This window comes from Pieris napi, chromosome 5 (genome assembly GCF_905475465.1).
Source record: "Pieris napi chromosome 5, ilPieNapi1.2, whole genome shotgun sequence".
Classification (NCBI taxonomy): Eukaryota; Metazoa; Arthropoda; class Insecta; order Lepidoptera; family Pieridae; genus Pieris; species Pieris napi.
The window spans coordinates 479,613-498,103 of NC_062238.1; the positions used below are offsets into that span (position 1 = coordinate 479,613).

General features: G+C 32.2%; 1 protein-coding gene across 1 annotated transcript; it reads left to right on the forward strand.

The window, feature by feature from the left end:
- Window positions 1–1,357: 1,357 nt before the first annotated feature.
- LOC125049499 (synaptic vesicle glycoprotein 2C-like) lies at window positions 1,358–15,588 on the forward strand. Its single transcript, XM_047648837.1, has 11 exons — window positions 1,358–1,768; window positions 2,877–3,038; window positions 7,258–7,420; window positions 7,852–7,973; window positions 9,977–10,215; window positions 11,929–12,071; window positions 12,406–12,529; window positions 13,807–13,948; window positions 14,340–14,496; window positions 14,871–14,998; window positions 15,147–15,588. Exons 1-11 carry the CDS (start codon window positions 1,624–1,626, stop codon window positions 15,224–15,226), a joined length of 1,605 nt encoding a protein of 534 aa, XP_047504793.1. The 5' UTR covers window positions 1,358–1,623; the 3' UTR covers window positions 15,227–15,588.
- The last annotated feature ends 2,903 nt before the right edge of the window (window positions 15,589–18,491 follow it).

The following is an 18,491-nucleotide window of genomic DNA, read 5'->3' on the forward strand; positions in this document are numbered from 1 at the left end:
AAATCATTAGCCTTATTTCTTTTAGGTAAGATACAAGCTAAACGGAAGCCAATCAAGTGTAAGCTTAAACAAACGGATTTACTGTCTTCAAAGATATATTATTAATTATTTATTATTTACCTCAGGTTTCCAATGCAAGGGCGAGGCTTCTTAAGAATGACCATGATTGTAATCCCATTTACTGAGACCGGAAACATGGTCATGTTTTGATCCTAATTTGTTAATTTTAATCTAAACCTATATTATATCCGTTAGTCGTGTGGGCAAAACGTTTCGGAATACAAACAGAATATAATCTTATTTAGTATTATTCCTTAATTAAATGCTAACAAATTATCTGTCATACATGTAATTTTGTGTGTGTGAAGATTACCTATAATTCGTATTAAGTAAGGACATGATCTATGTAAGTACGCATACGCAAGATTTAATGCATTTTTGTATTTGTTGGTGCGACATTTTTGGCGATAAAGCCTCCTCCGAATTTTCCTGCAAGAATCTTAAAAATAACTTCATTCGCTCGTTTAAAAATAACTTAAAAAGTTTACATAACATTTTACAACATTGACCATTCTAACAAACAATTGTGCTTTTCTAAATTTTTTCTATAAAAACGTTGTCTTAATTTTAAAAAAAACTAAAGCATTAAATAAAGCATTTCATTAATGTTTTTGGCATACGCACATTTTTGGGTCGTGCGGGTTTCCTCACCATAGAGACATTTACAGACATAGAATATTCATTGTTGCAACGCCGGACCTCAGACGTCTAGTCTAGTCTATATAATAAATATTTATTTTAAGTTTTAGTCAAATATGTTACATTTCATACAGAAATAAAATGACAGCTCTTGAAATTACATAAAAGTTTGGTTGAAGCAACACTGGTTTGTTATTTTAGACATTTTGTGACATCGGAGTTGGATTGAAACATGATTATAGGTTAACTGGATTAAAGTATGAGCTCTTGTAAGAATGTTACTGGCTTAGACACAAAATTATTCTACCCTTTTATTTATTATTTTGTAAAATTACCCAAGAATGCACTTAAGTAACACAATTTAAAATGTATCAATTAACACATTACTTAACAATTATACATTAAGTAAACTTTAAATATTACTCATGTTTAAGTTATTGGACCGATCCAAATAGTATCACAATTTAGTTGCACTTTCTCAAAAGGTTATATTTAACTTCCTTAAAACCAATATTTTATTGCGTGTTTAAGCTAAGGTATGTGCTTTTTAAATAATAATAAGACCTATGTCTAACACTGTAGAGCTAGTTTTCACTGCACGCGCATTCTTTGACACACGCGGGCGTTATTTATACGCATACGGCATAACCTATATTTTTGTTTAGTTCATTCCTGGCTATCATTCAGTGTGGACGTTGAGTTTATAAAAAGATAACAGGCGAAATTAAAAGATATAAGAATAAATTAAATTATCCCGCAAACTGGCTTAAAATTAAAAAAAATCGGCGAATTTGGAGTTTTTTGTTTTAATGACGGTTTAGAAGAGACAATAAAATTGTTATTGTTACGATTAGATAAAATGGTGTCAAAGATACACAAATTAACACGTTTTTGAGTTGCGTTAATTTTTATTTGTGAATTACGATGTCGGCAAATAATTCTGATAGTGATAGACTGAAAGAAAGTTTGAATTTAAAAAGAAATATAGATAATGATCGCTCCAGTGATGTCGAGAGAAGTTCAGAAAAATTAAACGAAGTTTGTTTCGAAGATGCATTCGAGTTGACTGGTATGTTCCCATTTATTAAATTCTGAAACGTCAAGAAAAAAGTATTTTTTATATAATCCTTAATTGAGATGGAATGATTTTTTAATTTGAGTCAGATCTAATAAAATATAAAAGTCCGTGTTAAATAATTTCAAATCGAAATGGTACCATGTCAAATTTATGGTTTTCTTCAGTTTACAACAAGATATTGGTGAAGGATAAATTGTGTGTATAACTCTGATTCAGAACTTAATTTGTTGATACATCGCTTATAATGTTTTACATAATATATTATAATGGGATATGTACGGCATAACATACGTTCATATTTAGCAAAATTAAATATTGATAAGTATAAAATATATGTAAGTACAAGAATTTGTGCTAGTAGAGTATATAATATTCCATATGGATACGGGTGATTATTGATTAATGCGACGCAAGCCCGCCGACTATCATTTTTGTTGTTAGACCTCAATTTGTAACAAATTATTAAATTTGTTTAAGCCACCAAGGACCAAACTTTTAAATTTATTTTGGGGTTTTTTATTAATTCAAATTTAAATTCATTTATTCATTTAGGTAACACAGTGTACACTCAAGAAAGATTTTTCCTCTATCAGCAGTAGGCAAATAGGAGCACGCACTTTTATTCTCGTGAGAACAACACGTAAAAACATAGTCGTAAAAACATATTTTAGGGAGAGAGACAACCCGACGCATGGATTAATGTATTGTAGTTTGAGTTTAATATTCAGTGTTTTATAAAATACGTTGTAAGTTTAATTAAAAACCGACATATTCTAAAATTTATAAAAAAGACATTCTTTTCATAATAATAATTAAACATTTACTTTTTCATTCGCTAGTTGTTATCTTATAATACGTTAATTATCTGTACCATTTATATAATATACTAAATTTATAGGTACATTAATACATATACTTAAGTATAATGCGTTAGGTATATATGTTTATTTAGACAATATCAATAAGTACATAGTAATTTAATTACGAATCTCCTCCATTCATCAAAAACTTCACACAATATATCAATTCTTTTATCAGTCGAAGAATGAATACTTTTTTATACGTATAAATTATAAAATTGTTTTGATATGGTTTCCAGGTCACGGCAAGTTCAATCACCTGGTGCTGCTGACATGTGGTCTGATCATGCTAAACGTGTCTATGGAGTCTGTCGGTATGAGCTACGTCATTACAGCTGCAGAATGTGAACTGGAGCTGACGAGTGAGCACAAGGGCCTGTTGAATGCTGCTGCGTTCATTGGTAAGATTAGTAACTATCGTATTGGTTGTTGAAAATTATTTATATTGTATGCGCTGTATTGGAGTTGGCTAACAACTTGTACGAGAAGTTCTTAAAAGACCGGCAACGGACCCGCAAGCCTTCTGGTATTGAGAGTGTTCATTAGGGGCGGTATCACTTAACATCAGATGAGCCTCCTGCCCCTTTTGCCCTCTGTTTTATAAAAAAGGGTACTCTACCTTAAAAGTACATATGTCCTTGGAAGTAGTCTTATCATTTCTAGCAAATATTCTACTTTCTGTCTCGTTCTGTCTTTCTATTCTTTCTCTTTAAAGCAAATTGGAATATGCTAAAGAATTTTAGTTGCCAATAACTTTCCCTTTGGATCCGTGTAAGGTGTGCAAGACTTTCTGGACGGCATTAGTTATAACTGGTATTACTTGAAACAAAAACTTATCTAAGTACTTATGTATTTTACTCTGATGGTTGTGTGTATAAATGTATAACACATACATTAGAGTAGCAGACTATATTTAATAAAAATATATATGGCCGATATAGGAACGAAACATCGAATAGCTAATGAATTTCAGAGAAAAGATTCTTCGATTATAAGTAGAGTTAGGGAGTGGCAGAAACTTCTGCTGTCATAATTAAATATAACCTTACACAATGAAATAATATCAACAATTACACATCGTCTTGTCAATGAAAGTTAACAAGTTAATTATTTAAATTCTCAATCAAGTCGTCAATATCGACAATTAATTCTCTGAAAACTAAAACTCAAAATAACTTTTATCATATAGGTAACCAAGTACACTTATGAACGTTAACAGATAAAATTTTAAATTGACATTAAATTTAAATTAACTACCCGTTCGCAAGTCAAAGGCGTAGAGCAAGAAGAAGAGTTACTTTAGCAAAAACTTGCAGCCAGTAGCGCTTGCTTGGTTGCTCAAACTTGATGTATTCAGTAGGTTCAATCCTTAATGGGTTGAATTTCTAGGCCTTTTTTGTTTTGTTTTTGGAACAAACACAAAAGATACACCTGCGAGGCTTTTTGGTAGATGGACGACGGTGGTGTAATATTTTACTTTTATGTTTTTATTTTAATTTAATCTAAGTGACATGTATGTTTTTGTTTTTTTTAATGAGAATAAACTTCTTTAAACCAAAGACACAGCATTATCTCTGCCACTTCATACAAAATTTACCAATTTTTTTTTACTGATTACATAAAATCACATGTGAATACCAGTTTGGTTTATTTATTAGTAATCTTACAGCTCACATACATATTATAAAACAAAAGACTTAGACAATATAGAAAGCCAAAACAGATTACATATATAAACAATATATATATGAAACAGAAAACATACGTACAATATATAAAAAAATTAAAGAAAATTGAAATTTAACATTAAGCAAACGATAACGACTCAAAGAAAAAACTAGAGTGTTATATGGGTTAATGATTAAGAAGCAATCCTTAATTAATTCTAATTAAAAAAGTAAGATGTTTTTTTATTGTTATCTTTATGAAGTAATTAAAAGGTTATTGCATCACTGACATGCCACTGGATTTATCGTTCGATGACCACGAGTTTTTTATAGCATTCGGATACTATAGTGTCCAATAATACTACTTACAGTCTCTATTAAGGGGAATACACTCAGTTTTTGTGTACTATATTTTCAACTTACCACTGTTTAGCACTTAAGACTAACGTGCTCACACTAATTCGAATGGTTTTGTCCATTTCAATCTTCTCACTAAAGTACGGGGCACTAGGAAAATCGAGGGCTGAGAAAGAAAGACGAAGAATTTTTGCACACACATAGGGTATTAAATGGGGCTTCAAATAAAGTTAAGATGTTTTATTTTTAATAGAGTCTGTATGTGTAAATAAAAACAACAGTTTAAAGAAACGTCCTTTATTTTATTTCCTTAACGAAAATATAGTGAATAAAGAGTTATTTTTTGATCACTTTATTATAAAACAACAATAATAAAGCTCATACATATATCAATAAGTAATTAACAGATATGATTACTATTTATTTCATAAAATATTTAAATTTTAAAAACAAATTTTGTAAAATTTATACTTAAGTACTTGTAAAAATATGTATATTAATGTGTAATTTACACATTTTATACTGCAAAATGAGTGCAAAATAAAGATAAAATGCCCAGATATTAATAAATAACAACATACTAATCAATTAATTAGTTCAACAGTAGAAACCACAATAAATAGAGGTTTTCTGTTTCCTGACTTACTCGTATATCATACTTTTCGCGATAACTTCCGAAACCGCACGTATCCGCATCTAATTTTAATAAATGTTATTCTTAAATATCTACGCTACAAAAAAAATCAAATTTAAAGCGCCGGGAGACGTTGGCAACTGTCAAAAGTCTCGACGAAGTTAAAATTTTATATTTTGCTTAAAATCTGCATACCTACCAGGTTTTATAAAATGTATTATACTTTATAACAGCTATTCCTACAAATATTTGAAAGAAATTAATTAAAAAAAACTACAAAACTAAAAATAAACTACATTATATTAAAGTTCCACTCTTATACTATTCAATTAACTGGGTCAATAACAACATTAGTAAAAACGATTTTTGATATGCCGTTGTTCTAACATTTTCCATAGTGCCGTGGTGTCTTGGATCTTGTGCCCCAACAATCTTTTTGATTATTGTGGTGACGTCCTCTACATTAAGGTCCCGATGGAGGTCGTCATTGCGAATATACAGGGAGAAATCGAGATAATTAACTAGCGTATAATTCTATTAATAGATCAAATAGCGTCGAAAACCATATCACACAATTATAATTACCAGAGTCAAAAGTATTAAAAATACCAAACTGGTTTGTTTAAAAATAAATACGAGACCATGACATTTCTGAAACCGTGTTTTAAAGTCTGATTAATATTGTATAACTTTCGATTACAGCTAGGTCATTGAACTTTCATACATGTTAAAGTTACAATGAAGTGCCACAGTTCACACATCTCTGTGCCCGCTAAGCTATTCTCATAACACAGATTGTGATGTTTTTTTTATTAGTATTATATTATTTGAATTTTGAACGGTCTATGTTTGTACATCCAAATATGCCCCTATTCTATAACAACGGTTATTATTATTATTACCAGAAACTTCTCACGAAAAAAACAACAATGAAATTTCGTTGGCTGTTTCTTTTATAGTAAACTTCTAGGGGTGAATTTAATGACTGTGGGTTGTGTTGCACCACGATGCATTCAAAAAATTGTTACGGCTATCAAACTATTTGAAATCACCTTCCTTGAATTTATAGATCACTGTCGGGTAATGGTTTCAAGGGGAAGGTGATTACATTTTTAAAGCCAAGGTGCTTTTATAGCGTGGGCAAGTATTTAGACCATAAGTATTGACAACAATTACAAATAACTTAACTTATTATTATGACATTATAATAATTAATATGACATTTGCATGCCTATTGTTATATGGCTTATTGTGCGTATTTTTATAATTAATCATTCTCAATGTACCACTTTCTTTGCAAATAAACGATTTTTATTATTATGTTTTACAAAAGGATTCTTAGATGTCAGGGACGCTTGAAACTTGTCTTTAACTATTCTCTTGATTAAGTTTTCTACAGAATGCAACCTTTTCTATAAAGTTGGTAACGCTAGCGGATTGTGACACGTCAATGCTCACTTTAAAATATAGAGTACCATAGGAGATTTGCTTAGTGAAGTGGGTTTATTTTTCTTTTGCATTTAAGACGCGGTCGTAAAGGAAAATATTCCGCTTTAGATGCCTCTACTATTAATTAGCAGATCTTTTTGAAGTGAAACTTCTTTAAGCGCATGAGGGTAAATTTTTACGGAAACGTCACGAAGGTGTGCAGCGTTTTTGTCGAAGAAAAGGGAGAGAGAGTGAGAAGGGTGAATTAAATTTTACATTCAAAGTGATACCGCCTTCCATGGACACTCAATGCCAGAGGGCTTGCGAGTGCGTTGCTAGCCTTTTAAGAATTGATACGCTCTTATCTTGAAGAGCCCTAAGAATAATTGTTTCGGAAATACTACAGTGGGTAGCTGGTTCCACATAGTGGTGGTGCGCGGCAAAAACTTAAAAAACCGCTTAGTTGTGAAACGACGGACGAACGAAATCTTCATAAGTCTGATATTTAAAATAGTAATTTAATGCTTTGCATAGGTATTATAAGCACATCATTTCTATGGGGATACCTGGGTGATCGATTCGGCCGACGGGCAGTGATGCTGCCATCAATGATAGCGTCTGCCGCTCTATCTATTACCTCATCGTTCTCAACTAATGTGTGGATGCTACTAATTTTGCGGATACTTACGGGCTGTTTGTGAGTATAAATTGTATTATCATTGTGGTAGTTTGTAGAGAAATGTTAGTTTTCGTATGATGTTTTCGTACTGCATAACTTTAAGTTAACATAAAAACTTACGCAATGTACAGTGTATGCGTAAATGTTTTTTGTTTTAAGGTTATTGGTAGTATATCTTTGAGCATATTATGAACTATATAGCGTTTATTGTGGAGAATTACAAAAGCGTAGGTATTCAATTATAAAAATATCAAATTTTTACATTATCATAGAGTAAAATTATGTACTTACGTTATTATGTGATGTTTGTAATTAGTAATATTTTCGGTAATATATATTTGTATTTATAGTTTTGCATTTCTACTTTTACTATAGTATTTTAAATGTTTTTCTTTATTATAGGTAGCTTAGCTTACTTAAGTTTTCTAATTGTGTATGTTTATTCTCAGGGTGTCAGCATCAAGCGCGACGGTGTATGCCTATCTTGGTGAAATGCACACCGGATCCCGTAGGGCGGCAGCTATAGCTTGGGGATCAGCCTTCATATCTTTCTCATTTATTATTCTTCCAGGTACTACATGAATTTTTATGGTTCTTGTGTGACCATAATTCTTCTTTATAGGTTAGATTTAATTAGCCGTCTTGGTAAACAGTATTGACAATATTATCGATAGAACATGATATTTACTGAACCACAAACGGAATTTTTATGACTTACTAGATTTAATGTCCCATAACCCCTAGATGGGGCAGGGGGCGTCCATCGCGTTCGGTCTTGAGCCTCGTACTTCACTCTTTGTACTTTTTAAGATTTTTGTACTTTTTAAATTTTTTATGGCTTTTTTTTCACGCAAACATTTAATTACCGAGTTGAACCATATCGGGGTAATTTTCTTTTAAGCGGTGTATTATTAGCGATGCAGGAGTTCAAGGTACAATAAAATGTATCAATACGAAGCAATAATTTATAAATTGATATGTAATTCATTTAAATGCGTATAAAGCTCGCAGTTTGACTCTTAGCTATCGTAGGGAGAGCTTCTTAATGAATAGTAAAAAGTGATGTATGATATAAAAACAGCTGTGATGCGAATAAAGGTTACAATAACATTTTCCTAATGGAGATCATAACACGATTAATATGTTATTGCATAGATTCTGTTATCTATGGGTCAACATGAACGTTGGTACGAAGATTTGGTACGCGCAATGTCAATGTGCTCTGAAACTGTGTTATAGCCTAGTTCTATTTATTAAAGTTCAACACATCATATATAATGCTATATCTACAGTATATGCTACTATATTTTCTTAAATACATGACAATTATGGTAAATAATATTACACTTCTAATTTTAGATTTTATTAGTATTTTTTTGCTTTATTATTTATTAACACTTCGTTGCATATAGATATATAATACAACTGAGATAATTAAATGAAAAGGAGGGCAACTGGCGGTCTTATGGCTTTGGCTTTATGGCGAGCGATCTCTTTCAGGCAACCACTATTAACATAGTTGCCAAGAAATAATTATATTTAAATAAAATATTAAAATAATTTAAATACTTAGGGAATCTTTATCCTCTGAAACTGACTTTAAGCTTGGAATCTGAAACAGTATAAACGAAGTTAATAATAATTGTTATAGTATTGTCATTTATTAACATAACTTTTACACATTTAAAGAAAACACTTTTTTATCACCGTGACCACGCACGCTGTAAAGCACGCGAAACGTCGGAAAATAAATTAATTATGTAAAATAACTATATATTTATAATAATACATAACTTCAATCCGGTAAAAAAAGTGTTTTCTTTAAATTATTGATATATTTTTACATATAGGTACATATTTTTAAAACAAGATTCAACGATCGGTGTCTGGCATGTTTTTTTTCACAAGAAAAACCTCAATTGTTCCCATAAGATCGCGGTGTTTGAACACGGTGTGGGAAATAGAATAAATAAGTATATTTGTCAAACGAATTGATCAAATGTACTCTAAAAATAGTTAACCCACTTAGATATTAGGCTGTATATGACTTTAGGTTCATTGTTAACTCTGATACTAAATGAAGACCTAGACAAACAGATAAATGAGAATTAAATTGCTCTAATCAGTTATCAGTCAAGTAATTAACGCCTGCACGTGAAACCAGTTAGTGATAAAGGTGACATAAAATATTATTATTAAAACTAATATTTTTTTATTTACTTTATTATTAAAAAGGAAGTAACATTTTTTATTTCTTCTTCCTTATTTTGTTATTTAATCATTTCGACTATTTATATGAATAATTATTAAAATAATACAGGTTACAATGATAATACAGGTTGATAAGTACATAAAAGTGATATCTATACTAGCCTTTTTTATAGTACAGGGGGCGAACGAGCAGGACGCTCACCTGATGATAAATGATACCGCCGTCGCCCATGGACACTCAATGACAGATGGCTCGCGAGTGCGTTGCCAGCCTTTAAACTGACTGTTTCATATGTAACTGAAGAAAATGATACGTTGATAGACACTAGAAAACATAAACAATACTTTAAATATACGTTCTAGGTCTTGCCTGGATCATAATTCCAGGCCAATGGTCCTGGACGATCAGTGGCTTCAGGATAGTACCTTGGCGAGCCTTCATATGGTCATGGTGTGCCCCTGGTCTCATAGCTTCGGTGTTCCTGTTCTGGCTGCCAGAAAGTCCGAGATACCTATTGTCTGCTAAAGGTCCAGACGCCGCAATGCCAGTATTGGCGAAAATGTATGCGTTCAACAAAAATGCTGGAAAGGATAATTTTCCCGTAAGTTTAATACGTGAGGTTTCTACCTACTACAAATAAACACCTTTCAATAGAAATATATAACATAGAAATCCTACAGAATCAAAAGCTGTTTAGACATGATTTGTTCTCATTCTTCTACGATTAGTCGGACAGTTGTTGCACAAAAAATACTCAAAAAGCGTATTCCATTTAAAACCAAGCCTAACCAGTTACTCTTTCTCGAGATGGCATAAAAAAACGCGCGCTCTGACAATAGTACTGTTACATTATTACAAACAACAGTGGTTTTCAAATGTAATATACCATGATTAAGATTGCATTATTCTGTAAAAACATATATAAAAATCATAATAATAAAATGTATGCGGCTCCATTTCCTCTCGGGGTGTAATTATTATAAAATTTGAGATTTGTCAATCACAACTACCGGAGCGACCTCACTGCTCCGAGGATTTCTGTACATTTATATATATTTTTTTTTTTTTTCAAGTAGGTAACTAAACTAAGTACACTTTTGAATAGTCAAGTTAAATTAATCGTAAATTTACATTTACTACCAGTTCGCAAGTCAAGGGCGTAGAGCGGGTAAGAAGAACTGGCAAGAAACTTTCCGCCACTCTTTTTAATCGCCAAGTATTGTCATACAAATTGTTTGAACTGGAGCAATTCAATCCCAAGGATTAGGATCATTTAAGTAGTCCTCAAATTTATAAAAAGCTTTGTTGATTAATTTTCGTTTAACGAGGACTTTGAATTTATTTAGTGATAATTCTCTAATTGCGCTTGGGAGTTTGTTGTAAAAACGAATACAATTTCCATATAAGGAGTGATTTATCTTTTGGAGCCTGGTTGGTCGTACACTCAAATTAGTTCTATTTCGCGTATTATACTGGTGAAAGTCACCATTTGTTTGAAAATCGTTTATATTTTTTTGGACATACAACAAGGCTTCAAGAATATATTGACCAGATAGTGTCATAATATTTAATTCCTTAAACTTATTCCGTACCGACTCCCTCGGAGAAACACAACAAATACCCCGAACAGCCCGCTTCTGCAGCACAAATATGGATTGAACCTCTGCAGCAGCACCCCACAATAAAATGCCGTACGACATAACGCTATGAAAGTAGCTATGATACACAATTTTAGCCGTGTCCTCATCAGTAAACTGTCGGATTTTCTTTACTGCATATGCTGCAGAGCTCAGCCTATTCGAAAGAGTCTCTATGTGTGGGCCCCATTGGAGTTTACTATCTATTGTTATGCCTAGAAAAACAGTTTTGTCAACAAAGTTTAGTTCACTGTCCTTAATTTTCAGGTTACCAATATCTCGCTTTACGCTAGTAGTTGTAAATCTAATACATTTTGTTTTATTCTCATTAAGCAATAAGTTATTTACATTAAACCAGTTAACTATACGAGAGATAGAATTGTTTACATCGTCCAATAATACGTTATTCCTATTCACTTTAAATAGAAGTGAAGTGTCATCAGCAAACAATACCATCTCATGAACTTCGTTGACAAAGAATGGGAGGTCATTTATGTAAATCAGAAATAAGAAAGGCCCGAGAATCGATCCTTGGGGGACGCCCATTGATACCTGCGAACCCGGAGAGGTGACTCCATTGACATGAACTCTTTGGATCCTTCCCTTTAAATATGAATTCATCAGGCTGGAAGCTTTGCCATCATATTCTTACCCTAATGCATATAATTTTATTTTAGGTAGAGAAAATTGTTACAAGCAGCATAGAGTCGAGGTCTGGTGGTTTCGTTGGAGCAGTGAGGAACATTTCCTTACTTTTCAGACCACCACTGCTTAAATGTGTCTTCATATCGCACATATCAATGTTTGCCGTGTTTATGCTGTAAGTATTATCATCTGTTCATACTTAGAAACTAAATAGCTTGTTCTTAAAAAAAACTATAATGGGCTTATTGGGAGAAATAAACAGATTAACACACCAGTAAATCAAACATGCGCACTCAATAATTAAAATTATTTATCTAAATATTATGGGGTTCGATTTACATTGTATATTTATAATCTTATCAAAATAATTGACCGTTAATTCCTAATGAAAAATCAAAGCTGTTAAAAACTAAATACTTGGGACAAGACAGACCACAGTTTTGTGCTATTAACTAACTGAAACTAAATTTAAAAGCCCACGAATTTTAACAGTAGCGACGTTTTTTCAGCTCAAGCGGTTTGTACGTGTGGGTACCAGATATCCTAAATAACATGCTCAGTGATACAAGCGAAAAGAGCATAACTATTTGTGAAATTATACACAATAAGTTCCAAGCGACGAGGAATGCTTCAGTAAGTTTCATACATTTTTCATAATTTAATTATTTATTTGTGATCGCTCAGTATTAAATTTTATGGACACAAGTGCGACTTGTCTGCAAAGAGAAATGTAGTTTAAAAAAGTGCGTGCGTACAAAGTACACATGTCAGAAGTGAAACTTCTTTGTAAATAAATTATTACTGAGATAAAAGCCCCAATAGATGATCATGTACCAGTATATGATCACTCCATGTATTTGTATATCTATATTCACACTGTATACGTACTTAATATACATAAATAAAAAATCTGCGTTTACTGCACAAGACGTTATGTTTGTTTCATGCTACGTTCGCCCTTTCTCACTCTCTCAATCGGTCTCAATCGCTCTCTCCCTTTTCTTCTACAAAAACGCTGCACATCTTCGTGACGCTAATATTATTATTATTGCGTTTCATGCGTACAAATTTTACCCTCATGCGCCTAAAGTAGATTCACTTCAAAGATCTTGCTTTCTTGATACATACATGTTAATATCTCTTCTTATTAGTAGAACCTCGTTAAGTCGAACCTAAAAAAGTCAAAAACCTCCAAATCTCGAAAAAATGTTTTGTTCCCTTCCCTTAAAACACCAAAACCTCCATTACAATCTTGACCCTCTGTTAATCGAAATAATCACCGAGTCCCTCCAAGCCATTTTGGTACATATTTTCACTCTATAACTCGAAAAAATAAATTTGACCTCTGTATCTCGAACATAGGAACGTTTTATTTTACAACCTTTACAACTTGAACATTTGGAATTTATTATCTCTATTGTTCGAACAAAATTAAGTTACCGACTTTAAGAACTTGCCGACAATGTGAGTACACTATTGTTTCTTAGAAAACATTTTAGGAGTATACAATAATAAATTTATGACTCATGGAAACACGTGTTTGCTTGCTTTGTGTCAGGTGTTCAAAATTTATAAGAATAAACCTCAAACTCTTTATGTCGAATCAAAATCCGCCTAAGTCGAAATCCTCCATAAGTTGAAAACTCTATAACTCGAATTTTTTGGCGTCTCCCTTGATGTTCGACTTATAGAGGTTCTACGTATATAGAGACTCATCTCTTACTCTAGACCGATTCGAAAACGTTGGCTTGTCTCTATTTAAATTATCAATTAAAGCAGGAAATATTGTTGTCTACAAGATGGTAGGGGAATTTAAAAAAATCTAATTATAAAAGTCTGGATACAAATCAATAAATTTTAAAAAAAGTTCTGCGAATGTGGGACCCACAATGTTTTTTTTACATTTCTAGTTGGAAGTAAGCCATGGCTCATGCAAGGCCCACGTAACGACAAGTGTCTTCTCTATATCAATGGGTATGGGTGCAGTGTTTGCTGTCACCTACCTGGCTATAGGACTCTTCATCACTAGGGTTGGAAGAAAGACGTTCTATTGTAAGAGATATATTTTGTTAATAATTTAGTTTACATTATATAATATAGTTTTATTGGTTTCATTTATTCTTGAATTATATATTGTTCAATGAATAAATAAAACACAACTTCAAACATGGATATATGTATAAATATATGTCCGATGTCTTGAACATATAGATTTATAATCTTAAGCTAACTGCTAAAAATAAAGTAACTAGAAGAGTAGTGGAAACTTACTGCGACTGTCAATTCTGAGGTTTGAACCCTCTTTGATAATTCACTCGTCATGTGCAAGGCTTAATAATTAAAAAGTGTTTCAAACGCTGAAGATCCATCCTGAAAATGGAGACAGAAACGTGTCTGACATTTTCCTACAATCTCTTTAATCGCCTTCTTAACTTTCTGTTAGGTTGCATAATGTTCGTGTGCGGACTCGCCACTATCGGTGCAGCGTTTGTACCACAAGGTGGCGCTGCAACGGCGCTACTCATTCTCGCTCTATGCGCGGGATGCGCTGCTTCTATTCTCGCCGCTATTGCTGTTGACGTGTTTCCAACATGTTTGAGGTAATTGATTGTATGTAGGGCATAGGGCTCTACAAAGCTCTATTCTAAATTATTCAACCTGTTACAAAACTTTTTGGCTTATGTGCAAATCCGATCGCTCCGATCTAACCCTGAACATACACAAAAACTTTACAAAAGGAAAGGAATCTCCTCATTCAGGGTTTCTGGTGTATGTTAAAAAAACAATGTTATTTTATGGTTCTTACAAAGTAGGTCAATGGTTTTATTTGCAGGGCGCGATATTTTTTGCAGCCATTTTATGGCACACTGACTTATTATGTGTTAAATTCAATACTAATTTATGAAATTATGTACAAAATAGCAATCGAGTGTAAACAATAATGCCCTCTCTATAGTTGGTTATATTTTTTCAGAGCGATGGCTATGTGCGTCATGTACATGGTGGGTCGAACAGGAGCGGCCGTGGGTTCGAACATCCTCGGTGCCACGCTGGACAGGCACTGCCAACTTGCGTTCAGCGTATTTGGCGTATTCACTGCTGGTAAATTATAAGAGCAAATATAGATTTAAAAAACCTCACTAACACCTGTTTCTCTTCTCAATTATGAAATTTCATATTCCATTAAATAATTTAATTATTGTAAATTCTTATAGTACATAATTTCATAGAAATATTGTTTCTTTTTCAGGTTCAGTGATACTTATGATATTTTGGCCGAAACCAGAAAAGATACGCGAAGAAATGGAACGCAAGGGATTAAATTACTAATTTAAGACTAATTAAGACATTTGTTAATTGATTTTTAAGACACTGCATTTGTTAGGGCAAAGAATGTAAATTGTATCTAAATATAAAGATGAAGTTACATCACTGATCTCAGGAACTACAGATTCGATTTGACAAAAATATGTCCGTATCTTACTATGGTCCATTTGTCGAGTAATTATATAAATTCAGACTACAACCAAATTAAGGTTGGGCACAGCTACAGTAAAATTATTACGGTTTAATCTTATCTTCTTCTTTATACTGCTCCTACCAATTATCTTAATATAAATCAGTGAGAGACTGAATTTAGCCAAACGTTGCTATTTAGTATAATAATGTGTAATAAAATATATTTTCCTACATTTGTTTTATTATTGCATTTTTCTTGTTAGCACTGCCATCTAGCGGAGTAAAAACGCAACACTTGTGTTTTCATTCTGTTACAAGTACGTGGACTTCTGAGAAAATGCAACAGGTGTCAGCAGTAGTATTAAAACCACATCATCAGTTTACAAATACATATCTATATTATCTTATAGATATAACCAAACTAGAAAATAAATAATAAAATGGTATTTATTTTTTTCATAAAGTGTTTATATAGGCACCAGGTTAGTAAAATAAAATAAATTTGATATATTATTCGATTGTTAACACATTTTGATAGCGTAAAACACTGAATTAACACAACTATTATTTTTGTATATCTCCAAATTTATATTTTGATGTACATAAAACTCATAGTAATTCCTTCGATCAACGCTTTGTCTAGTGCGAGGAAATTTTTTATTAATTAAAAATAGTACCTAATAGTATTAAAGAGGCCTAAGTATTAGTATTTGCCGGGTATAATAATTAGAATCGTTGCGTTAGAATAAAAAATCGTCCAAAGGATAAAACTTGAGTCGGTGACGTTAAATCTTAAGGTGGGAACTGACCAATGTTACGAGGTGTAATGTAACATGTAATGTAATGTTGTACAGCGAGCATTCGTGCAGTCAGTACGTCGTGTTACGTTGTTTTTCCCCGTAACACGACGTACTGACTGCACGAATGCTCGCTGTGTAACATTACATTACATGTTACATTACACCTCGTAACGTTGGTCAGTTCCCACCTTTACCCTTTACCTTGTTAAGAACAAACCGCCATGATTAGCTGTTCCATTTTTCTAATTATGTCACCTGCGAAAGGGTTTGAGGGTGACAAATGACCGCGATTATTTATCAGTTTAATGTTGATCTGGTTTGAACTGGATGGTTAAACATCACCTTTGACTACTTATCACACCTTTTTACAAGGTTTTATCACAGCTGATAAAAAACATGCGTAAGAATTTTAATCATTTTATATGTTGTTACGATAGACGGCTATGTGCGTAATGTAGGTACATGGTGGGTTGGGCAAATATAGATTAAAAAACTTCATTAAAACCTGTTTCTTTTCTCAATTATGAAATATCATATTGCAACACATAATTCAATTAATTTAAATTCAATATAAATAATGATATATTTTTATATCCCTTCAACAAAAGTAGGTATTTGATAAAATACAAAACAAAGTCGACGTTTGTACACTTAGATATTTTCTATACTATGGTATTTTTACGGGAACATGACACGTTCACACGAAGAGTTTCATATAGGTATACTTTATCTATTTGTTATTTTTATTAAGTTAAAAGTATGCGTTCATATTAATTTACAACATTCTTGTTAATTATCCCATTATTGGGGTTTCAGAGAGCTTCGAGGGAATAATGAAATTATTATTTATTATTAGACGTATGACACTAATTATTTAAAGCTATGTATGTTTATTACGTCTAGGTGTGTCTCGTTTATGAAAAAGTATAAAATATATAGAGTTAATATATTAGAAATCGATAAAACCTTACTGATATTTATTTATAGTTTAGGTTATATTTTCAAATTAATAGAAGAAATTCCTAAATTCAAAATGTTATATTTATAAAACGCATTCGGTAAACCTATCCCAAGTAATTTCGTAAACGGTTTATGACAAAATAATAGCGGTAAGCTATCAACGTAAAAAACTGACGTGAAATTAAGAAAAAAACTGGAAAACGCCGACCCAGGTAGGACGTGAGCGGTACCTTTGCGTGGCGTAGTTGCACTCTTGACTGTTTAACATCTTCAACACTTTAATAGATATTTCGGAAATTTTACAGAAAACATTTTTAATAAATTTTGCAATCGAATATAAATAAAATAAGATTTAAGATTTATTCAGTTTAGAAGACAGAGTTGTGATACGATTCCTAATAAGCAATCGTTTGCGTAAAAGTTATTGAAATTTAATACTTTTTTTTTCTTTTCTTCTGTGCGTATTTGCAATCAGCTCTAAGGCTATGCGCAAATTTGTGATATGGTGCTGTCATGTAAAGTGGCTTCCCATTGAAGGCATCTACTCATCTACTGCCTAGAGCTACTGCCGGTCTTCTAGCTCTAGAAATAGGTGACGTTTTAGTCGTCTCACATACTGTTCTATGGTGAGATGGCGAGCAATTTCGTTCGGGTGACAGATTAACCGCTCTGTGTATTTAGCTGCCAGTCCCTGGATTTCCTATTTGATTGTTCTCATTTCAAGGTGTTTGTGAACTTCGTTGTTGGTTATGTACCATGGTAGTCTTAGGATATTGTTCTGTAGCTGTGATATTTCAGTTTAATGTTGCTATCACTTGCGCTGCCCACAGTTGGAGGAATTTTAATACATACTTACAAAGTAACATATTTATATTGTATTACCTTAGATACTAAATAATAATTCATAGACTAATATTTTATTTTTGTAATGAATACACATTCACCCCACTTAATCCAGTGCAATACTTTTGACCTTGACATTAGGAGGGCTTCAATGTAAGGGTCGCTCGAGGCCTCCTAATTAGCTTACAGTCATCAGTTAGCATCGTGTGTATGTAAATATATGTATTATAGAAGTATGTAATTGAATATAATTTTTTAAAATATTTAATAATATATCTTGCAAAATATTGTAGATCTATTGAATATTTAGGTACTTATGGAGAAAGAAAATTAATTATCGTGTAGTGATAATTACTTTAATTTTGTTATAACAAATTATACGTAGATACACATATTAAAAAATTAAATAACTTAACTAATAATTTTCTATTCAATAAAAATAAAATAAATATTCATATCTTTAAGATTTGTGCCGCAGCTACACGTAGTACCTAGCTACCTACTGTGTAGCTTACTTAATTGTAAAAGACAAA

What these genes read in the sequence shown, in the direction of transcription:
- LOC125049499 (XM_047648837.1), top strand. Translation starts at nt 1,624, where the DNA reads ATGTCGGCAAATAATTCTGATAGTGATAGACTGAAAGAAAGTTTGAAT. An exon ending in ATGTTTGCCGTGTTTATGCT is followed by an intron (nt 12,072 to 12,405) that starts GTAAGTATTATC and finishes ACGTTTTTTCAG; the next exon opens with CTCAAGCGGTTTGTACGTGT. An exon ending in TGGAAGAAAGACGTTCTATT is followed by an intron (nt 13,949 to 14,339) that starts GTAAGAGATATA and finishes ACTTTCTGTTAG; the next exon opens with GTTGCATAATGTTCGTGTGC.